This window comes from Pieris napi, chromosome 6 (assembly GCF_905475465.1).
Source record: "Pieris napi chromosome 6, ilPieNapi1.2, whole genome shotgun sequence".
In the NCBI taxonomy this organism is placed as follows: domain Eukaryota; kingdom Metazoa; phylum Arthropoda; class Insecta; order Lepidoptera; family Pieridae; genus Pieris; species Pieris napi.
The window spans coordinates 11,611,124-11,637,134 of NC_062239.1; the positions used below are offsets into that span (position 1 = coordinate 11,611,124).

General features: G+C 33.7%; 1 protein-coding gene across 2 annotated transcripts; it reads left to right on the forward strand.

The window, feature by feature from the left end:
* The first annotated feature begins 514 nt into the window (after positions 1-514).
* Positions 515-25,793, forward strand: LOC125050719 (phosphoinositide 3-kinase regulatory subunit 4). 2 transcript variants are annotated; one of them, XM_047650757.1, is made up of 30 exons: positions 536-613; positions 736-855; positions 1,049-1,229; positions 1,374-1,544; positions 2,153-2,341; positions 3,114-3,202; positions 3,614-3,823; positions 4,272-4,536; positions 5,552-5,746; positions 6,671-6,863; positions 8,262-8,371; positions 9,301-9,409; positions 10,072-10,220; positions 11,219-11,362; positions 11,804-11,920; positions 12,460-12,594; positions 12,773-12,851; positions 13,496-13,572; positions 14,108-14,238; positions 14,965-15,056; positions 15,679-15,807; positions 16,180-16,255; positions 16,897-16,992; positions 17,641-17,763; positions 21,187-21,297; positions 21,929-22,092; positions 23,179-23,337; positions 23,993-24,153; positions 25,064-25,233; positions 25,546-25,793. In XM_047650757.1, exons 2-30 carry the CDS (start codon positions 764-766, stop codon positions 25,754-25,756), a joined length of 4,128 nt encoding a protein of 1,375 aa, XP_047506713.1. In that variant the 5' UTR covers positions 536-613; positions 736-763; the 3' UTR covers positions 25,757-25,793. The 2 variants fall into 2 exon arrangements, with proteins under 2 accessions (XP_047506714.1, XP_047506713.1); XM_047650758.1 differs by having other exon boundaries at positions 515-855; positions 5,552-5,743.
* Positions 25,794-26,011: the final 218 nt, after the last annotated feature.

Genomic DNA, 26,011 nt, shown 5'->3' on the forward strand with positions numbered 1-26,011 from the left:
GTCGAAGTTGACACAACGCTGACACATAATTCAAAACGTATTAACGTCATTGTCTATTTGATACAGATAGACGATATACTGTCAGAACACTAATATAAATTATCTTTAACTACGATTGTTTTTGGTTCGATGTTAAAATTAGAATGTATAGTTTTATATGTTTGACCTGTAAATACATGATTGTTGGAATCGGATAATATTTGAGTATAATAATTTTAATCACTAATTAATTACTCCAAAACTCATATCATATCGATATGATCGGTTCAGTACCAATTATTGAGATTTGAGAACTGACCACATACATACATAGGTAAATAATGGAAACAGGTATTTTAAGTCAGCGTAATTTTTATAAATCTATTGTTTTATTTCAAATCAGGCTTCTCAATTTTATCTTATTTTGATTCGAGTATTAATATTTGTTTGGTTTGGCCATAAAGTCATTAAAAAAAATTCAGTCAGTTGTTAATTGTCATTTAAGATAAATATTGCTTGATTATTGACTGTAGCCACTGACCAATCACTGGAAAGGCAATATTTACATTTTAATTTTGCTCCATAATATTGGCCCTTGAGGAAAGCTAAACAAAGCAGCAAGTAAAATTGAAATGTATTGTGGTGATTTTTTGTTTCTTTTATCATTCTATTGGTAGTTTTTTATAAATTTGAACTTTTCTAACATCGTAAGGAAAAGCGAATAAGAAAGGTTTTCGATGTCGCCTTAGTTTTCAGTTTAAACCATCTCGAACTTTGAAACAAAATGGGTAACCAACTCGTTGGTATCGCCCCATCCCAGATTTATCCAGTGGAACACTATCTGAGCGATCATGTCGATTTATCTTTTGATCAAAGGTACGGTTTATAATGTTAATTTCGCCATTAACAGTTTCTTGGACTATTAATTGACTATAAGGTTTCTTTATACTATACATTATTTTTAGTTTCACCTACGTCATTGGTCCTCATTATTTCAATACAAAGTACAATATAGTAAGAATGTATAGACCTATTATTAAAGCTATATTAATTTCCTTTATTTTTTTAGCCTTGGCTCAACAAGATTCTTTAAGGTGGCTAGAGCTAGGACTCGAGAAGGTTTGGTGGTTGTCAAAGTGTTTGCAATACATGATCCCTCACTACCACTTGCTGAACATAAGGAAAGAATACTTAAAATTAAGGAACAACTTGCTTCGGCATTCAATTGTTTGCCATTTCAGCGAGTTATTGTATGTATACATACTCACATATATTATTTTGTTAAACACTATATAACATAAGTATTCTTTTAGAAGTTAGGTGGAAACCATGATTTTTAAACTATTTTACCTCTTAGCTTCAATATATATATTTCTCTGTATTTTCTGTTTCAGTTAACAGACAAAGCAGGTTTTCTTATAAGGGAATACTGCAAGTGCAGTGTTTATGACCGAATGTCCACTCGGCCCTTTCTAACCATGCTTGAAAAAAAATGGATTACTTTTCAAGTGCTTCATGCATTACATAGAATGCACAAATTAGGGATATGCCATGGGGATATTAAGGTAATATGTTAGGATATGCATAGAATTACTATTCTACATGATTAAATGGAAACTTGAGATGTCTCAACCAACCTGGGTTCAATTCGATATACAAATCAATTGATAAGGGAGCGTTCAAGTATTACGTAACGCAATTTTTGGAGATTATTGACCCCCCAATGTAACTTGCTGTAACGTTTTTCAGTACCCAAGTACAGTACTGTACTCGAGTATAGTAAAACGTTTCGTGATCACTTAGTGACTCTTAAGTTACTATTATGTGGTGTAAGTCAAGTAATGTTAACAATAACGCGTAATTCAATCCCCGCCCCGGATCGTAACGTTTTACAAAAGGAAAAAAAAACTCGTTATGTAATACTTGAACGCTTTCTAAGCAAAAATTAAATAAATATTTATTTATATTTTTATTTATAAAAAGTAAATTATTCAAATAGCTGAAAACATAAAAAATGAATTGTTCCCAGGATTAAAAAGTTCAACTGGCAAATTATTGTAGATATCTCTTAAATAAATGAATATTGTATTGCTTGTTGCATGTTCACAGAAATTTGTTGTTTTTTATGTAAAATTTCCAATAACAATTAAAGAAATATATAAATGTATTACAGCTGGAAAACATAATGGTGACATCATGGTTATGGGTCCTCTTGACGGATATAGCATCTTTTAAACCCACTTTCCTCCCAGATGACAACCCGGCTGACTTTAGCTATTTCTTTGACACATCTAGACGAAGGCTGTGCTATCTTGCACCTGAAAGATTTGTAAGAGCACCTGACCCTCATAATAGACCTGCAGTAAGTATTTTTATTATTAATGCCTTTAAAAAGTGATTTGAGATATTTTAACCATAATTACAGTGTAATCTCTTTATAACGTCAATAGTTATGACGAAAAACTCTCGATTACGTAAAAATAGTTACATTTGTTTGGTTTAACACAAAACCCATACATTAATTCACTCTTAAAACGCAACAGCCACTTGCTATAACGAAGAAATATTTTCATATTTAGACATCAACAACATACTTAAGTGTAATTGTTTTTATAATCAGCTTACAAAAAAAAAGAAATTTCTAAGAAAGACACCTGAGGTCATAAACAGCCGTCTCGCCTTTGTTATTGTTAATTGCATTAACACATGTGCTATTATTCTTAGATTACATTGCCTGTAGGAAATTTTGGTCTCAGTTACTAAACGCACCATCGTCATCTATTGTGTATTACGTCAAGCAAAATTAACAGAATATATGTGTTTAGTATAATTTATCTATTGATAGTAATAAAATTATAAATTGTTGTAATTGATCAACATTTTTTTTCTCTACCCTCCGTATAACGAAAAAAAATGCTCTGCATACAGATGGCGCCTTACATTTTAATAATGTTATTTAGGATTATTTTGTTAATAATAACAGTTTTGTCACTCGAATGAATTCAAAAAAGTCATATAAATTATCTGTGCCAATCCTATTATGGTATTTAATGGAATTGGCTAGTAATAGTCTCAGATATTTTTCATGAGCTGCATCAAAAACAGACTGTGCTATTGTACCTCATTTTTTTTAGGGTGATGACAAAATGGCTGGGCTATTGTTGAGCGAATCCCCTTGCAAGATTGGTGAACTTGTACCTAGCATGGATATATTTTCAACAGGGTAAGTCCTAATATATAAAACAAAAAAAATTGCATGTGTACAAAGTACACAAGTCAGACGTGAAACTTCTTTGGCAAACTAATTTTTAAGTCTTGTTCATATTTATACAAATCTAAAACTTTAGATTTCCGAGACAGAGGGAGAGAAAAAGCAAACATAATATAAGCAATGAATTGACCTCAAATTCTACGACGGCTCTTTCGTCACAGACTAGATACTATACAGATAAAATATAAAACCTTAGACTTATTTTCTTAATTAACCTCCTATTCTATATACCATCTCGTTGCTGAGAGTGCCTGGTTTTGATTCCTGGACAAGTTTCATCGCACAAAAAGCAGATTTTTATTTTTTGTACTAATCTATAGAGAAATCATTTATAGTTGCAATAATTTCATAACATCCCCACAGCTGTGCTCTATTAGAACTGTGGAACGATGGTACGCCAGCCTTAGATCTTCCTGGTCTACTCGCGTATAGGAATGGAGAAGACCGACCTTCCACCATGGAAGTGAGTAACTCATATCCCAAAGAACTGAAAGAGCTGCTTCTGTCCATGACTGAAAGGAATCCAGGGGATCGGAAGAGTGCTGAGATTTACTTAGATGAAGCAAAGGGAAGGTAAAAACTTGTTTTTTTTATATAGGAAAGTCGCCAAATGAGCAAAACGCTTACATAATGAGTGGTACCGTGGCTCATGGATAATCAAATTGCCTAAAAACTCGCGAGTGAGTTGTCGGCTTTTTATATTATATTATTTCTTTCAAAATATTGTAAATAGTCTCCAACAATGTATTATTTAAGTTATTGTAGAAAGTCCCGTAATCTGCGAATTTGGTTGGTTTAGACAGAAGTGCATCTGAACCAAAAATCTTCCCTTTTAACAAAAACAATATGTTTTTCGCCGAAATCGAATCCTGGATTCCCAAACCAAAGTTGCATGAGTGATACTCGGCCCATAGATATTCACATTGCCAAAAGGCTCGCGAGTGCGTTGTCTGCTTTTATAAAGTGTATGAATAATAAAATTCCTTGAGGGAGGATTCTATTTTGCATAATGAATTTTCAGCTTGTTCCCCGAGTACTTCTACTCATTTCTCCAACCATACATGTTAATATTCTCCGCTCAACCAATTCTACCAGCCGATGAGAAGATCTCGAGAATCCATCAGGACATTAAAAACATCATCAAAATATTCACGCAACCCTCTAATGCTAAAAATTACCAGGACCTGGTGGATGAGACGACGGATAACCAGAAGGTGGAGATCGATGCCCTGGTTAAGGAAGGGTTTAGGGTTATGACCGTGAATGTCGCAGACTTTGAGGAAGAGGTATTTTAATTGCATATTTTAGAGTAGACTAAGACAGAAGAAGAGGTTTTTTCACATAATACATTGATTTTGTGGCTTCATCATCCATATGAGGCTCTGGAGTTACTCGCCAATCCTCGCCCTTAATTATAGAATGATCTATTTGACAATGTTATAAAAATCATTTTAGATTATTAATTGGTGACTAATAGAAGCTATACAAATTGTTATTTTTAATTTTGTTAAAGCTTTAATTCAAATTAAACGTTCAAAATGGCGTCATACCAGTCCCTAGAACTGATATTCGTGTAAACAAAGGTTATGTTTTTTACGTGTATACGCTATCGAAATATAACATCTGGCGAATGCACGCGCGCTGCTCGCAAACGGTTCGCGAGCTGCACATTCGCGGAATATTTGCCAGATGTGGACGCACCCTTAAAATACACATTATATTTCGATATAAAACAGAATCCGATGTTACTATTATTTGACAGTACTTGATACTTAAGTATTTAATGTTTTGGAATACTATGCTAGTCTTTTATGAAGTACAGAGATGGGTTGTTTATGGTTTTCACTTGGACAAAACAAAGCCGTTTTTCGGGGATACAAAACTAGTTTGAACATCGTTCAATCGTTGACAAAACAAATTGCAAACAAATAGTAAAACGTTTACTAATTTAGTATGATATAGTTCAATCCAAATAGTTTTTCCTCTTTTATTGATAACGTAGCCAATAAACTAGGATTTTTTGTCTGTTGTTTAAAAGTCGAAAGTGACTTAAAACGAAGTTTATAAAAATTTATTTGTTTCAACGACCAAGTAATATAGATTAATTCTAGAACGTCAAACTTAAATCCAGTTTCAAGAGCGGTCAAACCATTTGTTCTGTATGAAGTTTGGTATATTTGACGGCGCTCAAGACAACATTGTGACTTGAGATACGAATTAGAATATGAACTTCTTTAACATATATAAACGCAGATTGATTACATATTTACATAACGTTTTAAATTAATTAATTTCCTTCAGTCAGAAAAGGCACCGGACAAGACGGAACACGGTCCGGACAGCGAAGGACTAATTCTGATGACGTCATTGGTGACGTCATGTATCCGCGGCTTACACCACTGCACGTCAAAGTTACAATGCCTCGAGATATTACAGCTTTTGTGCAAAAACTCATCATCTGAAGTTATTTTGGACCGAATATTGCCTTATATTGTAAGTAAACCTTTAAATTAGAAGCTTTTGTATTTTTATGGACTTTCGTAAAATCGCTATTTGTAGCGTTTTGGCTCAAGCATAACTAAACAGATCCGTATTCGTTAACTGTACGTTCCTTTTAACGCTGAGAGAAATTTTAGTTGATAGACTTAAAAAATATCGATATATTGTGACACTCAGTATTGTGTCTCTACTAAATCCTTTCTCTGTCTCTTTTCACCACAGCGTAAACACTATTTGACAGAATGATACCAACTTAGTTATTTGCATTTGAACATTTTTTAAGGAACATATTATGTCATTTAGACAGATAAAACAAATGTTACGACACTTATAGTATGTATTTACATACAACAACCGCTATTTAGGCCTCGAGCTCAAAGTAAAATCATTTATTGAATTACGCCTATTTAAAAGGAAGTTTTGAATGTCAAAATTACATGTTGAAAATATTTAAAATAATTACTCTAGTTCTAATTACTACCTTCCAAAAGGTAGTCCATATGGAGAAGAATGGGCAAGAAACTCCTTACTTACTCTTTTAAAATAGTTTTTTTAATAGTTTGTTTACATTGATTTGATAATTATATGTGAAGACCATGTACCTAGAACAAAAAAATCGATATCGTGGAATATGCTTAAAAGGAGTGTTAAGAATATCTATAGCCGTCATTCTGCATCATGAGCACACCCCTTATACAAACCCTCACTTTCACATGTATTTAATAATTTTTATTGATTTTTCCTTTCGTTAATGTTTGAATATATTATGCCTTTTTGTATATAATCTGTTACATAATTTTTGGCAATTTGTATAATATATATTTTTTGTTTATAATTTATGTTAGCTGTAATACGAAATAAATAAACAGAACTTTAACTTTTAAACTTTTCACTTTACAGTCTATTAACGTGCAATTTCAGATATACCTCTCCCATGCCCCTGAAGCACGCGTACGCGCGGCCGCAGTCTGGTGTGTAACACGATGCGTGTCATGTGTGGAATCCCTCCCACCACAAGACTGCAATGTGTTCCCCGAGTATATCTTACCAGAACTCGCTCCAAGGGCCTCGGACCCCGCCTTGCCCGTGAGAATTGCGTACGCTAATAATATTGGTAAGTAATATATGGATGATTTTTGATTACCAGTTTTTAGAAACTTTGCTGTTATTATTTTCTCTATTCCTACAAATATATGTATTTAAAGAATATATTTGCGGATGCTGGGTGGACCCATGCGATTTCTTCAATACAAAGAGTCCCCTCGTGACTTGAGTGCTGCGATATTGCTTACTACTCGATTGTGAGGAAGTTGAATGGATCTGGATAGCGCTGTGCAGTTCTCATTTTATTTTCACACATGTATATCCTTTCTATAACATATTTTCATAAGTAGGATTGTCGTCGTAATATGTGTGATGTATAAATATTAAAAATATCACCTTTAAGTGTAAATTTCTTCGAAGTCAACGTTTTTCTCAATACATTGATTTTTAAATTATAAAAGTTTAAACATGTGTAGCAATAGATGCGCTGAAAATGTTACTAGATCTTTGCTTCATATTAAAACGTTATTATAGCCGCAAAATGTGAGTCTAAATTGTAATAATCCAGTGGTTACAATCCGTTTCTTTGGTAATTTCTAATTCATAGACAAGTAGATGAGACATGCCGGTATCCACACGATGTTTTCCTTTACCGTAAGGGCGAGTGTTTAAGGCGCACGTAGATACTCCATTGACCTACGACCTCAGGGATGAGAGTCGCACGGTGAAGCCACTAGGCCAACACTGTTCTCGCGGTTATTGATAGTCTGTAAATTAATTGTCATTGCATAAACGATCTTGTATAGAGTGGAAGGCACAGATTAGGGTCCGCTTTAGGGCTGGGGCTTAGCTGGAATGATGACGAAGACTAACATATGCCTGTCAGACTGGGAAATATACAGACAAGATAAAAATAAAAATCAGAAATTGTCTAAGGGACGGAACGGAGCATGCTCAAAATTAGAAAAAAAAAAAGACAGCGGCCAAAGCTACTGATGCTAAACTATACTCTAAAGCCTTTAAGGAGGAAAAATGGGCAGGGCATGTAGCAAGACAGTCAGACGATTGATGGGCGTAAGGGCGACTCGGTGGGGAGACTCTTTTGGGAAACGATACCGAGGAGCTCAGGAGAGCGACGGATGACATTATCAAAACGGCTGGCTCCAGCAGGATGCTCGTGATAGAGATACCTGATGTCCTTGGAAGAGGTCTTCGTCTTTCGAGGGGTTCTTGCAAACTTATTAGAAGATAGATATTACTTAGAACAGACAAACCAATTGTGTAATTTATTTTATAAAAAAATACGATTAAGCTTGCTCTCATTTTGCAAGAAATAAAAGGCTTTTTGTTCAAAATCATTTATTCATATAGGTAACGCAACGTACACTTATGAACGACAAAAAATGCCATCTTTTATTATTTATAATATTGACATCTTATCCTGTAATTGAACTTATTGCGTTTTCAGCTAAACTTGCAGAAACTGCTGTGCGGTTTTTGGATCAAACACAAAATATGATTGATAAAGAAGCAGCTAATATTAACTATGAGACTGAGTTATCGGCTTTACATGAAATGGTAAGTCAATTTTTTCAATAACAATTTAAATTAAAACCTTTTTTATGAATGATTGGGCAAAACTCTTCTGAAATGGTTTAGAAACTATGAACAAAATGCTCCGCTTTTTGGTATATAGGTTCTTTGATTGTTTGAAATTACTTCCTTACGAGGGCTTAAGGGGGCGTCCATAAATTACGTGTGGTGTTTTTTTAAATTTTCGGTACCTCCCTCCCACCCCCCTGGTGAGATGTCGTGAGATTTTATTCAACCCCCTCCCCCGACCTCCAATCTCACGTGAGATTTTTCAAAATGTGGGTTTCTTACGTAAACGCGTAAGAAGCTATCTCTTTGAGCTCGGAGAACTCAAAATAACAGAATTCGTGAACAAAATAAGTGAAATGTTGAGTGTGTAGGTATGGAGTTAGCGGGAAGTTGCAGAGATGGCCTTTAGGGTCAACCGTTTTCCTAATTATAATTTTTTCAATCGGAAAAAAAATTGCGTGATATTTGCGAGACCCCCCCTCTCTCCAACGTAAGATTAAATCAGATTTGACTCGACCCTCTCCCCCCCTTAAACACCTCACGTAATTTATGGACGCCCCCTAAGACAAAATCAATTTGTCAGTCGTGACCCAAGCTCTCCGCACTTTTGACTGTGTGAAATTGACTTTGGAGTCAAAAGTAATAGTACCTAAAACTAGACCTATTCACGATTCGCTTCCAGGGATGACCCCTTTACCTCCTTTACTTTGCCCTTACTACCGTACAATGAAATTTCTGGAATCAACTTCTATTTTGTGTTCATATATCGTTGTAAAATTATAATTTTGATAGGGCAACAATTAAGTGCCTTTTTTTTTATTATTCTATACTAAGTTTTTCGATTATCCATTTAGGATTTTTCGTTTTGGAAAAAAAAATTCTATCCAAAAAATTTTTTTTTTCAGGTTCGTTCAACTGTTTCTTATTTACTTACGGATTCTCAAGCAGTTGTCAAACGTGCGTTGGTCGAAAATGGTATTACAAAGTTATGTGTTTTCTTTGGAAAGCAGAAAGGTAGGTAAACTTTTTTCCGAAATTTAAATATTTTTAACATTGTACCTTCAGATATATTTCACTTCAGATAAATTGCCTCTTAGCTCGTGAATTAGTTTTTTTGTATATTACAGTGTTTATTGCTTTGTGTTATGATGATTTTTGCAAAAAATATCACTACTGTGATATTATTTTTTATATGGATTCATATAATATCCCTTTATTAAATAATATATAGGATGTCAATAAAATTGTTTTTATAAGTTCTAAAATATGTAAAACTACTAATCTTTAGATTTAAATTATTAAGTTGTAATTACAAACATAGTCATAACTATGTTTGTAATTACAAGTTTACAGTTTATTTATTTGAAACAATATTTTATTTATTTATATGCATAAAAAATACAAGAATATAATAAGACATCACAAATTTTACACACATCAATTTTATTAGAACATAAGAAAGCTATCTAGGGAAAAAATTCAACAAGCAACCAAAAATAATAATAAAAAAATAATAACTAAAACTAAATGAACGAATGACTGAAATTAATATTTGGTAGATATTTACGATATACATAATGACATATTCACGAAATGGTGAAAGAATGGTTCATTTTATATTATGTATAATTTTATAGATGTATTACATTTTATATATATAATGTATATTATTTTAGCAAACGACGTAATCCTCTCACACATGGTAACATTCTTAAACGACAAGGAAGAGGCGGCTCTTCGCGGGTGCTTCTTTGAAAGAGTCGTAGGAGTTGCTGCGTACGTTGGGCATCACGCTTCGCCAATTTTATTACCATTGTTACAACAGGTACGTAGCTTTGCACGCGGCAACGTCGCCGGCCCTTATATGTATTTCTTTGTGTAACGTTTTAATGTACGTCTTTGTTTGAAAATTCCTTTTTTTTTTGTTAGTCAAACCTAAATAATTGTCTTATACAAAAGTAAATGACGTTCTTCCGTCGTTCCCCTTTCAAACAACTCTCGTCTAGAAGCACGATGGAGTTTCAACCCTTCGTTCTTGACATCCTCAAGTCGAACAACACGATTTGGATCGTCGTTTCTTGTAAAACAGCAAATGGAACTCCTTGTATCTTCCCTTATCAGAATAACATGGGTTTATTCATGCTAAATAGGCCTGGACGGGCATAGCCTATAGGGCGCATCTCACTTAACATCACGTGGGATTGTGGCGAAACTTCAAAGTCTGTCCAGTTGTGTATAAAAAAAGATCTTCATAAAATAAAATAAAATAGAACTGGATCTACCACTTTATAAGAAGCTTTTATGGTCAGCCGAACAGATGGATCAAATTGGATGTAACAAAATGTTAAGTCTATGACAGACGATAACCTTACGACTATGATACTGGAAGCTAAAGAAATTTTTTTTTACGAACTCTGGGTTGAGATACACTGGTGGATTCATTTAGCAATAAATTTTGTACGCAAGTCATAATTATAGACTGAAAACATTTCCTGTGTTTTTAATAGACGAAAGAGGGTTTAATGGTGGATTTTAAGCTATTGCATAGATTTTATCGCGGGCTTTGAGCGCGGCGACCGTATCAAGAAATTCCGTAACGAAAATAAACCTAACACACGATGACGTAATATAGGTGCGACCAATACGCGTTAGATCGGGTCATCTCTCTGACGACGGGCGGTGCAGATTTAATTTATATCAAAAAAAAACCTTCCTGCATAAATAAAAAATTAATATAGTTGCATAAGTTGATAAAAAATGCTATGCAATAACTTTACCGCGGCAGTCCCCGAGTGTTACACGTTTTATTTTTTTATATTTCAGGGACTAACAGACCCGTCTGAGTGGATTATAGCCAAAGCCATACGAGCAAGCAGTAGTCTTGCTGAACTAGGGTTACTACCGAAACAGGCTCTTTGTTCGTTACTAGCCGAGAGCGCGGTGTATTTGGCACATCCTAACTTATGGGTAAGTATATTTTGATTGAGTTTTTCTAAGATGATTTTTGTGCAGGGTTACTCTGGAACTTTAATAATGATTCTAATTTCTATATGATTTTTTTGAATAATGAAATTTCAATCATTTTAGATCACGGATATTGTAAGAGCTTAATTAAGCGCGAGTGCCATTTTTTTTATTAATTATTAGATATCAGTAATTCTCTTACAGGGTAGCCTTACAGGAAAACGATTTCTAAGCATTTTTTACCAACTTATTACCCGGATTCACCATAAATATATTATTGGTTTGCGGGTACTCATAAATATTAGCATATAATTTTCTATAAACTATACAAGTAGAGATTTTTTTTAATTAGAACGTTTATGGCACGAAATAATAACTGTATAAAAATATCGTACTTGCTATTAAGCGATATCTTCCAAACTACCCGCATTTTTAATTTCACAGATTCGTCACGAAGTATGCGGCTTGGTGTCGTGTGTGGCAAATCTCCTCAATCCAATCGATGTCAACTGCAAGATACTGCCATTGGTGTGGCCACATCTCAAACATAAATTAATACAGGTAAATTTTGATGTAAACACACATAAACTAACCTTGTTTCTAAGTCTCTGGTCAACCTTTAAGTTAATCTAAAAAATGGTAGAGCCACTGGTTCCAAATTCTACGTTTAATTGGAACGAGCCCTAAATGCAGCCTTCGATCCAAATTTTGTACTGCAAAATAAATAAAAAAGTATTTACACGTGACAACGTCTAATAAATCAATGAACACCGGCTGTACGCACGAAAAAACATGTCTCATTGTCCAGTTACGCTCATTGACCCTTACGCTCATTGTACGCTTGCGCCGCATCTATCTCTCTTCCACTTGATTGGCCCGACGATTCACTTCTTTGTAACTATTTTTTTTAATAAGATACACTATGCTATACTAGATAGTAGCTCGTGAAAAAATTACAAGTCGGGTATTAAAAAGTTAAATGTGTGTAAATAATATCTTATAGTTATTAAAACATTGTTGAAAATATTCACTAATAAATTGATCAAATGCGCTTTCAATAGAATGTACTTTTGCTGGTAAATTTCTACTCCCGTTTATAGGTAGAAAGAGCCGAGTTACTGCTAGAAAGCTTGGCTGAACCTATACCAAGAAAGGTTTTAGATGCAGTACTAAGACATGGAGATGTTGACAGACTCGTCCAAACACTTAGGGAGAGGAAAAACGCTCGGTTACGGGTAAGTTGTGGGTATTGGAACTTTTGGTATTTTTATTCTAGCACTTTAACCTTTAGTAGGTATTTCTTTTTCCTTACTAGAAGGAAGAAATAGCTTGTTAGCATATAAGGGCCCGTTAATAAAGACTATTTTCTTTATTTCGTTTATTTATACGCATTTTTTATCTATAATATTTCAGGTGAAACAAGGAATGATACCACAATATTCGGAAATGGGACAGCAGTTGAAGAACCTGTTTAGAAGATTGAGTTCTGATGGTGAGTTTTATTTAAATAAAGTGGTACTCAACTCATTTACATCTGAGTTGAGTACCAACCAACCAATTCGACTTAGGGTCCTTCAAGAAGAGAGCGTACCAATTCTTAAAAGAACGGCAACTTGCGTGCCTTCTGGCAATGTGAGTGTCCATGGGCGTGCGGTATCAATTAATATCATGAGCCTCCTGCTCTTTTACCCCCTGTTAAATATAAATATAGTTTAAAAAAACTATAAACCACGCTTTTAAAGCACATCAAACTAAAAAGTGAAAAATAATTCCTAATTTAGGCTGAAAATGGTAATGAACAAAAAATACTGGTTTTATTGTGAAAAAGCGTGGGTTGCTCGACATTATTTTTTAGTTAAATTTTTTTTTCGGATTATTGCATTGTCATCGATCTTTGACAGGTACGCAAAATTTGAATAAAATCTGTCCGTTTTAAGGGGGTCAAAATCGAGTCCGAAGGAGTCGGTTACATACATACATACAGGTGAAGCTAATATAAAGCGTGTAATAAAAGGGAGTGTTTTTGAGTAAATTTATTAGAAATTAAAATAAATTCAGTGTGTTTCAATTCCTTTAGTATCTTACCGAATTATTATAGTTTCTTGAAAGTAGTATATTTAGATATATTTAATACAGGTATGACGGAACACGTGGAGAACCAGCTTCTAGCGATGAGTGCGCATTTAATTAAAATACAAAGTTCAGCGACTCAAGTAAGTTTATTTAATATGTAGTTTTTATAGTAGGTATATATACGTATATAACACCGTTAGATTGTAATCTATCTTGCGAGATTGTGAACTGTCGAAAGATTGTGAACCGCAACGTACTGTTTACAATTTAACGTATTATTATTCGGTAGATTGTAATCTATCGAAGTGAAACCGTCAAATTACAATCTTAAAATTGTTAACTGCCCGAAGGCTGTCCCTGATTGGTCGGCTTTATAGTAGACCGTTCTATGTCCATAGAGTTAGGAATAAAACACGGGTATCAGTCAAATAAACTGAATGCACTTCAAGATTGAAGCACCACATATAAATCTTCTGTGCATGTATTCGTAATTAAACTCCTTAACGGCTGGACATATTTTGATGAAATTTTTGTGTTTAAGTGGAGTCGAGAATGATTTACATTATTATATTTTTTTTATGTAAGACATGTATACGTCTATCGAATCCGTTAGAATTATATAGTTTTGAAATCTGTTTTCTTTATAACCAGTATTTACGATCAATTTTATTCCAGCACATAACTGAAGCACCAGGTCGCTTAATGCTATCTGCGGGTGGATTGTCCCGGTCAGTGCAATTGGATACGACATCGGACACGACGCCTCACAACGTACACGACAAAATCTACGCTAGTACACAAAATAGGTAAATACCGGATATATTTGTCATTGGTTATTTTAGTATACGCTGATGTCCCGGTAGAATGCTGAAGCGGTCGTTGGAACTGGTTTTAGAGTCGAGGCCCAGATACCCTTGTCTATGTCTATTGCTATAGATACCGGCAAACATCTTGTAAATATGTCATTGCCTGCGCAGAAGCGATTTTTAGGTATCACTTTGAGGGGCGGTGGGAGAGTGACGTGTCGATCGCGTGATTGGTAAATCAGTTGACGTTTATGTCCCGCGATGCGCAAACTTTCCCCCACTCCATTGTGTAATGCTCAAGAAGTTTGCCGGTATCTGTACGGGATGCGTTAAGAAAATTCTTCTTGGTTGACGTACAAATGACTATATTCGTCAGATCTCTTAATATTGGCAGATCTAATTAACCACAGAACAGTTTTGAACTAATTTGACTTTGATGTTATTAAATTATTATGACAATGACAGGTAATACAAGCGCCATTGCTCTGACATATACAATAAATTCCTTGTAACCGATGCCTACCGTGTACTTTTACAAACTGAAGTTAGCAGGTCAACTAATTCTAAAAATATGTTAGATTTAATATTTTACCCAAAGATTCTTGCTGTTTCATCTTCTCACCGCTTCTATGTAGGTACTTTAGTACGTAATACAATATTTAAGTTAGAAAGAATATAATATATCAGTATTTTGAATAATAATAATTATTATAAATTATTTTCTAGACGTACACAAAAGACGTCCTTGTCCCACGAAACTCATATGAACACTGAATGGCAGCATATGTTCGGAACGCAAGAACCAGGAACTGTCAAACGTAAGTCTTTTATTTTTTGTTATATTAAATATATATATATTTTATTAATTTATTTAATTCTTGATTATTAGTAAATTGTTTTTAACAATCAAAAAGTTTGTATAGCCTATACTCTGATTTTTAAATCCGTAGAATTCTGACAGCTATCATTTTTTGACATGTCAGAGATGGCAAACCTTTTTGGCCGGGCACATTTTTCAATTTCAATACGAGTCTGAACATCTGAGTCTATACATACATTTTATTTGTTAGTTAACTTATCCATTTTATTAAGTGCGGTACTCCACATTAAAAGTGGTTTAACGGCGAGTGGTAATTACGTTCCTTTTCATCACAAAGAGTAAAGTACTTTTTTTTTATTTTGACAATTAATTCCATAGATTGTAATAATGCATATTTTTATTGTGAAACGTCTAATTGAATATATGTCAACACATTTTATGAAGGTTTGTTAAAGCTAAAGGCTAAATTACGTCTTGAAATACGCCATCTTAGTGACCGCTTATAAACGAACGTACATACGGGCACATAGAACTTAAGTTTACATAAAAATTAAAAAAATATTGATATTTACTAATATAACTCTAGGCATTTGTGAAAATTTCACATTTTTGTTTATCAGCAACAGATACTTTGACCCAATCAGCTGCGACAGGATCTCAAATGGGCGGGGCCAGTATGGGCGTGGCGAGCGTGACTGCGTCCGCACCCGTACATTCGCAACTGGGCCACAGTGCTAGCTATGTACAATGTAAGTTTTGGTATTCATTTTTGTCTTTTTTGTATGTAACAGGGGGCAAACGGGCAGGGTTACCTGATGTGATACCGCCGCCCATGGACACTTACATAGCCAGAAGGCAAGTGCCAGCCTATTAAGAATTGGTACGCTCTTTTCTTGAAGTACCCTAAGTCGAATTGGTTCGGAAATACTTCAGTGGGCAGCTGGTTCCACATAGTGGTGGTGCGCGGCAAAAACTGCCGTAGAAAACGCTCTGTTGTGGAACGACGGACGTCGAGGTGATACGGGTGGTATTTTGCCTTGACGTCCGACGCCTTATTTATTTGCAATTTTGTCGTAATGTCAAGTTTACATCGTAATGTTAATAATATATTATCTTTACAGATAGTATGGCGCCATGTCGTGTGGAATTAAGAAATTTAATCACACGAACGCAACAAAAGTTTCAAAAGACTTTAAGGTATTCAAATTCGTATTTGTCTTTATTAATTATGTTTATAGGAACGTAATCTAGGTTATTACCCATCAGATATCTCTGATAATGGATGGCAGAAATAGAAAATTGTAGGATTCCTTGGTGGAAGCTTTACTAGAAAATAAACCATTTCTTCTCTTCTTGCTTATGGTGCTTTGGTTTTTTTTAATAATATTTTTCGTGTTTTGTGGGTACAGTCCTACCAACCGTACCAATTTTTTTTTTAAATCCAGTATGGAGTGAGGACCGTCACCTTATTAATATTATTTTGGTTATTGTATTGTTATGTAAAACTAAGGAAAATAAAGAGCGTACAAGTTCTTAAAAGGCCGGCTACGCACTTGCGAGCCTTCTGCCTCTGCTTCCTGCCCGTTTGCCCCCTGTTAAATAAAAAATTATACCAAAATTTACATTGAACATAGCTAGAACTATAAGGATGCAGGTGCGGACGTAGTCACGTTCGCCACGCCCAAACTGGCCCCGCCCATTTGAGATCCTGTTGCTGCTGATCGATGCTATCACTTAACATCAGGTGTGCCTCCGGCCCGTTTGCCTACATTCCAAAAAAAATTTCGCTGATTCTAACCTTGTGTTTAAGCTACTTAAATTTTAATTAATATTTTTAGAAGCCAAGACGATAATGTAGAGAGCAGCGAGGAACTGGTGGCACCAGTAACATGGCGACCCGGAAACCAGCTGTTGGCATATTTACACGAACATAAGTAAGTAATAAAAACATTTTTTTGTAGATCTAGAGATAGATTTTTAAAGGAGAAGAAATTCTTAAAGATTTCATTTTTATGAAATGAAATGTCCCCATTTGGCCCATTAAAGTTTTATTTATTTTAACATTGTTACTTCGATTTTTTTGTTATGTACTTAAAAGGTATAATAATGTAATTTAATCAAGTGGTTTTTTGTGTGTCATTGTTTGGTGGGTATTTTTATTTCATGATACATAAATTTATGTATCGTGATTAACATAAACGTATCGGGTAAACGCTAGTATACCGTAAGCACTATGGGGGGGGGGGTCTTTGATTTTCTTATTTGGTGATTACGTCAACAGTAATTATTTACTTTTTTATATATTACCCACACTTTGTCTATGCTTGAAAACACAAAAAATTAATACGTTTATGTGCTATTATTTTTGAGAGGTTTGCTTACTCTTGCTGACAAGAGGAGGGGGGGGGGGAATATAAAATGCAGTAAATCTGCTTACGTAATACTTAAACGGCATCCAAGGGATCAGCCACCTGTGCCTGACACGTCACTGACATAGTTTTACTTCAGAGCAACTTTTGATTAGCATAGGCAGGTAAGCTCGACTCAAAGGAAGAGTTTACTTACGCAACTTAACTTTTCAGAGCCAGAGTGAACCAAATGGTTCGTTTGCCCGCTTATCCGGCTCTGTTCGGATCGTGTTCCGACGACGGAACAGTGAAAGTGTGGGACGCGGCTCGTCTGCAGGGACACGCCTATGTTAATAAGTGAGGATTTACACTATTCATAAAATTATACCACTTTTAATTAGTTTTTAAACTGTCGCATTTACTTTAATATGATTATTTGGTAGAATTACAATCTAAACTAAAACTATCTTTATGGTTGTTGCGATCTACTTTAGGGCAGCTAAATTTGTGCAAAAAACAATTTCCGTAGAATTAAGATATCCACGTGTTTTTATAGTAAAATGGTATGTGTAATGTCCTGCTTCTTGGAGTGTTTTACGGCTCACCAACACCACCACACTTGTACAAACGTCCTACATACAACCGCTCCGTTCGGGTGTCGGTTTACGAGTGACAGTCTGACAAGTGACGTAGGCGCATGAGACAACCAAGCTACACTTTATTTAGTCAATACACTAGAGTATGAATAAAAATTACAATCCAAAAGAGTCAAAAGGTTAAAACAGTCGTATAAGTGCTTTGCAAGCGATATGCTTGCGCCGGATGTGGTAGGTGGTATCATTTACGTTCTTGTGTCAAAGTTGATAATTGTCTCCTCCCGACACCCATTTAGCAAAAGATTGTCGGGTCTATAGTCTAGTCGACAAGTTGAAAATGGAACAAAATAGAGATACTACTCTTAAAATTATGTGCGATAGCTCATTGGATCCGGAATGACGGCTAGAAAAATGTGCTAAAAGCGTGTATTAGCACATAAAAAATTGCAAAAGTTATAGACAATTAAAGATGAAAAAAAATTGGCATTTAGTTTTTTGCCAATATTTAATAAACTATTAATATTTAAGAAATTTCAAATAAAGATTCTGAAAGAGGAGGAAATTTCCAATAAAAAACTCCTGACTCCCGGAACTCTATCTCCATTATTTATAATGTTAATTTTACGCTGAAAATAGGTCTGCGGGTGACATTTTTAGGATTCGCGCGTGGCGTCAAAAGCGACTACGGCACATTAATTAATTTATTTAAGGTATTGAATATTTTTTTTTAAATTTGAAAAAATTATGGTGTGTTCTGAACACTATAATTAATTTATTCCCGTTGAAAATTTTACTTAAAGTTAATTTTTCAACAAGTTAAATAATTGTTAACTAACGAAATTTTCTCGAACGACCGTCTTAATTGTAAGTGAAAAAAAATATTTTAATAATGGTCGTAAAAATATTTCGCTTCGTAGAGCCTTTCTTACATACATACTTAACAAGATCATGCCATAAAAGTTAAAAAAATATTTATACTTTGTTTATAACAATTTTTTTACTTAAACAAAAACTTGAAAATCCATGTAATGTTGTTAAAAAAAAATTTTTTTTTCTAAATCATCATATATTCGTTTTTTTATTAATACAAGATATTTATTGATTTGCAAAAAAAAAAATTCCCGCCATTTGTTGATAAATTTTTTTTAAACAGATTGATTAAATCAATGTTTTTTAAAAAAAATTTATCACAACTTTATTACATTAAAAATTTTATGATTTTTAAAAAAAAAAATTTTCCTTAATAACAATTTTCAATTGTTTATAATCGTTTTTTTTAATTTTCTATTGTTTAAATAATTAGTTAAGAAATTTTTTTTTTCTAAAAATCATAATTGATAGTCCTCTATAAAGTAACAGAAAAAAAATTTTTTTTAATCAACAATTCTATTGTTTATTAACTTACCAAGTTGTTATAAACAAATATTCAACTTTCTTTTATTTTTTTTCTAAAACTTCTAAAATTAACAAAAACAACCATATATAACAAAGTATAGAAAAAAAATGTTTGAATTTTTTTTGATTATCATGAATATTACTTTTATTTAAAATTAAAAAATTTTTTTTCTATACTTTGTTATATATGGTTGTTTTTGTTAATTTTAGAAGTTTTAGAAAAAAAATAAAAGAAAGTTGAATATTTGTTTATAACAACTTGGTAAGTTAATAAACAATAGAATTGTTGATTAAAAAAAATTTTTTTTCTGTTACTTTATAGAGGACTATCAATTATGATTTTTAGAAAAAAAAAATTTCTTAACTAATTATTTAAACAATAGAAAATTAAAAAAAACGATTATAAACAATTGAAAATTGTTATTAAGGAAAATTTTTTTTTTTAAAAATCATAAAATTTTTAATGTAATAAAGTTGTGTTAATTTTTTTTTAAAAAACATTGATTTAATAAATCTGTTTAAAAAAAATTTATCAACAAATGGCGGGAATTTTTTTTTTTGCAAATCAATAAATATCTTGTATTAATAAAAAAACGAATATATGATGATTTAGAAAAAAAAAATGTTTTTTTAACAACATTACATGGATTTTTAAGTTTTTGTTTAAGTAAAAAAATTTTTATAAACAAAGTATAAATATTTTTTTAACTTTTATGGCACGATCTTGTTAAGTGTGTATGTAAGAAAGGCTCTACGAAGCGAAATATTTTTACGACCATTATTAAAACATTTTTTTTCACTTACAATTAAGACGGTCGTTCGAGAAAATTTCGTTAGTTAACAATTATTTAACTTGTTGAAAAATTAACTTTAAGTAAAATTTTCAACGGGAATAAATTAATTATAGTGTTCAGAACACACCATAATTTTTTCAAATTTAAAAAAAAATATTCAATACCTTAAATAAATTAATTAATGTGCCGTAGTCGCTTTTGACGCCACGCGCGAATCCTAAAAATGTCACCCGCAGACCTATTTTCAGCGTAAAATTAACATTATAAATAATGGAGATAGAGTTCCGGGAGTCAGGAGTTTTTTATTGGAAATTTCCTCCTCTTTCAGAATCTTTATTTGAAATTTCTTAAATATTAATAGTTTATTAAATATTGGCAAAAAACTAAATGCCATTTTTTTTTCATCTTTAATTGTCTATAACTTTTGCAATTTTTTATGTGCTAATACACGCTTTTAGCACATTTTTCTAGACGTCATTCCGGATCCAATGAGCTATCGCACATAATTTTAAGAGTAGTATCTCTATTTTGTTCCATTTTCAACTTGTCGACTAGACTACTACAATATTGCGATGGCGTTAGAAAATTTTTGTTTTATAGAATTACTAACAGACCGGCCAAGCGTTGCTGTGGCTAAGGTTTTAGCTCGTATTAAATAGTAGTAACCTATTCAAGGGAAACGGTAGGAGAACACCAGTCATGTGGACCACCATGCTTTATTGGTGGATATGCCATTAAATTGTAGCTTATGTGAAACGTTGCTACTTTCAACACAGCGCCATAATTTGCAATAAAATAATATTGCGGGTATAAATTGAGATGTAAGCTATCCTATCTTTTAAGTTAGATCAAACCGCACACGGTGTGCAAATTTGATTGAAATCGGTTCAGTAGTTTAGGAGACCATAGCGGACAAACAACGTGACACGTAATTTATATATATATTAAGATTTGTTTTTGATAGAAAATTTTAGAATTATGCATAATTTTTTCAGGTCAAAAGCAACATTCAATCGTAGTGCTGGGCCAGTGATGTCTCTAGCGGCGTGTGAAGGCGGACATTCTTTAGTGGCTGCCACACAGGAGGGCTCAGTTTTTGTGCTTAGGTAAGTTTATCTATGAGTAAGCCCAGAAACAAATTACTATCACATCAAGTATTTCCCTAAAGATAAGGAATCCCAAGACTTTGCCCTTTAATTGAATTTCTTCAGTATCATTAATTTTGGAAAAATATAGACTACCCTTATTTTATACATCACTACCGACCTGCCCCGGTTGCGCACGGGTGCAATGCTGATACTAAATACACTACAGAAAAACTGTGAACGTTGTTTATAAAAACATAGCGGCCCGCTCCGGCTTCGCATGGGTATAAAATACATATATAGCCTAGCCTATGTTACTGAAAAAATGATTAAAATCGATCCAGTAGTTTTGATTTACTCATTACTGGCTGTGGCCCGCACGCGTTAAATTTGGAGTAAAACAATTCCCCTTTCTATATACCGGTTAAATTTAAATTTAAAATTATGTAAATTTATAATAATGCATAAGTATCTTCAATCCGGTTAAAAAGCGTTTTCGTTAAATTTGTAAAAGTTATGTCAATAAAAAACAATACTATGATTTTATTATTATTATATTAAATCAAAAACTGCCCTTTTTAGGCTTATTTGTGGGATCAAATTGATATCTTGTTTTACGTCGGTATTTGAGAACGAAAATTCTGTTTCATAGGTTGGATACAGGTTCATCGCGCCTAACACTCTCTCAATGCCGTCAGTTGGATAGTAGCGCTGGTGGGGCAGTGGCGTGCGCGAGCGCAGGTGGTTTACACTCGGGCGTCATCTCTTACGCTACGCTCAATGCACATATCGTAGGCTGGGATCTCCGATCGCCTGGTGAGTTTTACTTAGCCGTAAAAATGAATATTCTTCTAAATATATAAATCAATATATATAAATCTTTAGTATTACGTCACGCGCAATTTTTGGAGACAATTGACCTCCCCCCCCCCCCCGTGTAACGCGCCGTAACGTTTTTCTGTACGCAATAGTAACATTTTGTGACCACTTAGTGACTCTGTATACCTAAAAGTTACCATTATGTGGTGTAAAGTCATGGAAAGTCGAAAATAATATATCCAATAACGCATATTCAATCCCCGCCCCGTATCGTTTTTACAAAAGGAACCCCCCCCCCCCAAATTCGTTACGTAATACTTGAACGCTCCCATAGAAGGCTGATTATCTACTTGTTTATGAAAAAGAAATGATGAAATAAACGTCTGCTATCTGCACCCAAGACCTATTTAGGGTTGTATCGCCACTGGAATATTGATATTAATTTTTTTTACGTTGCTTAATTACGCCGTAGTTATATTTGGTATAAGGTCCTGTCTGGTGATTATGAAAGATGAATGTATTCTTGTGCGCCAAACAAACTTAAATCTAGGTTAACAGCTGTCAAGCCGTTCTGTCTGAAGTCTGACATATTTTACGTAGCTCAAGACGAGATTGTCACTTGGGATACGAATTTCTTTTTCTTCAAAATAAGTTTTAGTTTAATTTTGTATTATTTTAGTAATTAATTGACTTGTGTTTTCTGTTTCGTATATTTTGTTTATGTATTCAGTTTTGGCTTCGTATATTGTCTATGTGTTTTCTTTTTTATAATATTTATATATAAACTTGAAATAAAAAAACGTACATGTACACGTAACAATATACACGCGTTAGAAGTTCTACTTCTCTGGCGTAACAAGATAAAAATCTTTACAAAAAATTTATTCTACGTTTGTAGTTTAAACGACACTAACAATAGCGAAAACATAAATGTTGACTATAGCTAACTTCAGGGCGTCGGTTTTTTGTGACGGTGTGCGCGCGCATCGTAGAAATTTACTCTCATCATTTTTTCCTAACGCGCCAAAAGAAGTATAACTTTAAAAACCTTGAGGCTCTTTAATAAGCAGTGTTTTTTTTCAGAGAATGCTTGGAAGCTCCAAGGTGATTTAAAGCAAGGCGTGTACACGTGCCTATACGCGAATAATGCGGGATATCTCGCAGTGGGCACGTCGAGTGGCGCCATCTGCGTGTGGGATTTGCGTTTCCAACTACCCATTACATCTGTTAGGCATCCTAACTGTAAGTATACGTATTATTTTGAAGTATACTCGTCCCACAAAGGCCGGCAACGCACTCACTAAAATGGGTGTCCATGTGTTGCATGACTGCCACATGACATCTTACGTAATAAACAATAATAAAATAAATAAAAAACAAAGATTTGTCCTCTATCAGCAGGAGGCATGGTGAAATAGGAGCACGCACTTACATTATCTTGGGAACAACACGCAAATACATAGTCGAAATATATATATGTATATAGTTTGCGTCCAATAAAAAAAACTATGATCCTTTTTTCGTTTAATGAATCGTATGATTTCTTCTATTTTCTTTATTAAACATTTGTTTTTGACATATCAGGATGAATTATCGTGTAATTTTTACAGGTACATGATGCTTTTTTCGTTTAACGTTAATTAAGTTCGCTAACAGTTGTTGTATGGATATGTTAAAATTTAACACTTTGTTTGAAGCTGGGTAACAACTGACTTTATGATTCGGTTATGCACTTCTTGCACTTTACCCATATTTCTTTTTTTAGTTTTTCCCTTATTAGGGTTGCCTGGAAGAGATCGCTTGTTAGCGATAAGGTCATCATGCATCCCTTATAATTTTTATTATGTTATTTGTTTTTCTATAAATTTAACGAAGTGTAAATAAAACATCATTATAGCGGAACGCATAAGACGTATAGTAGGGTACGGATCACATACGTCTCGCATCTGGGCGGTGGGGGGAAGGGACGCAGCCGCTTGGTGCGTGGAGAGCGCGCATCGTACCCACGCCTTGTGGCCCTCTACGGCTCCTCATCCGCCACTTAACTACACTGCGCCGGTGAGTCATATTCAAGGTCAAACGTTAATTTTTGTTAAGCCGTACTTGAAACAGGTCAAACATTAATTTTTGTTAAGCCTTACTTGAAACAGGTCAAACATTAATTTTTGTTAAGTCTTACTTGACACAGGTCAAACATTAATTTTTGTTAAGCCTTACTTGAAACAGATCAAACATTAATTTTTGTTAAGTCTTACTTGAAACAGGTCAAACATAAATTTTTGTTAAGTCTTACTTGAAACAGGTCAAACATTAATTTTTGTTAAGTCTTACTTGAAACAGGTCAAACATTAATTGCCTTACTTGAAACAAGTCAAACATTAATTTTTGTTAAGTCTTACTTGAAACAGGTCAAACATTAATTTTTGTTAAGCCTTACTTGAAACAGGTCAAACATAAATTTTTGTTAAGCCTTACTTGAAACAGGTCAAACATAAATTTTTGTTAAGCCTTACTTGAAACAGGTCAAACATTAATTGCCTTACTTGAAACAAGTCAAACATTAATTTTTGTTAAGTCTTACTTGAAACAGGTCAAACATTAATTTTTGTTAAGCCTTACTTGAAACAGGTCAAACATAAATTTTTGTTAAGCCTTACTTGAAACAGGTCAAACATTAATTTTTGTTAAGCCTTACTTGAAACAGTCAAACATTAATTTTTGCTAAGCCGTACTTGAAACAGGTCAATCATTCATTTTTGTTAAGCCACACGTCAAACGGGACAAAAAAAAACCTTTGTGAAGCAGGACACAATTATGCTAATTCTTTAGTATATAATCTAGTATGTAAAAAAATTATATTTATTGTTAATATATTTATAATAGATGCATGTAACCAACATCTGTTTGACAGGTGTTCTTGGACCTAAGACCTCGCAATGTTTTTCTATAAATAAGAAGTAATTTACAGGCTAGCCAATACATAAGCGCGGTATATAGCGGATGTCGCGCGGGTGGAGACAGGTTCTTAGTAACGGGCGGATCTGACTTGCGACTTCGGATGTGGGACTTGAGACATCCAGATGATTCCCATGTACTTGTGCAAGCACCGCATGACACGACACAATCGATTGCGTACAGGTTAGTGTTAGTTATATAAATCAGGTTCAAGGTCAGCCAGCATCTATAGTTATGTTATACGGCACACAAGATTTAAAAAAAATTGACACATTTTCACGAATGTCTAGAACGTTATAATGTATAACCACTTATTTCCCGGAAATATTATGACTTTGGTGAAACAGAGATATATTATTACCTTAAATTATCTAATTACCGAGTGTACAACAAAAACTTTAAGGGTTTTTTAAGTTGGTCCTCAGGAAAACATTCTGTTGTAGTTATTATTATAATGTTATTGGCTTGAGTCATGGTTTTCTTACTTTGTTACAGAAGCAGAATAATCGACGGTACAACAGTAATTCAAGAGTGTTGTAAGTCAAATCCGTCCCCACCATCGTTAATAGAGGATAATGTGTACAGAACTGTGGAATCTAGGACCTTTTATCACACCGCTCCGATCACAGATATAACCCTAGTCGAAGCAAACAAGTGTTATTTAGTCAGCTCCTCTGCTGACGGTGTGATAAACGTCTGGAAATAGTATATGTATATTTTGTATAATAAAGTTGTTATCTGTTTTCTTGCATTTATTAATCCTGTACCATTGATCCTTTTTTATTTTCCAACAATGTAACGGGGATAAGTTTTTTGCTTTATTTAATTAAAAATCATCTACAAAAATTACTACTAAATACTTATTATGTATTTAGTAGTAAACCCTGGCAGCAAGATGCATGTGTATTTTAGATAAGAAACAATTTAATTCAAAATGCATATTATACTAGATACATTCCCT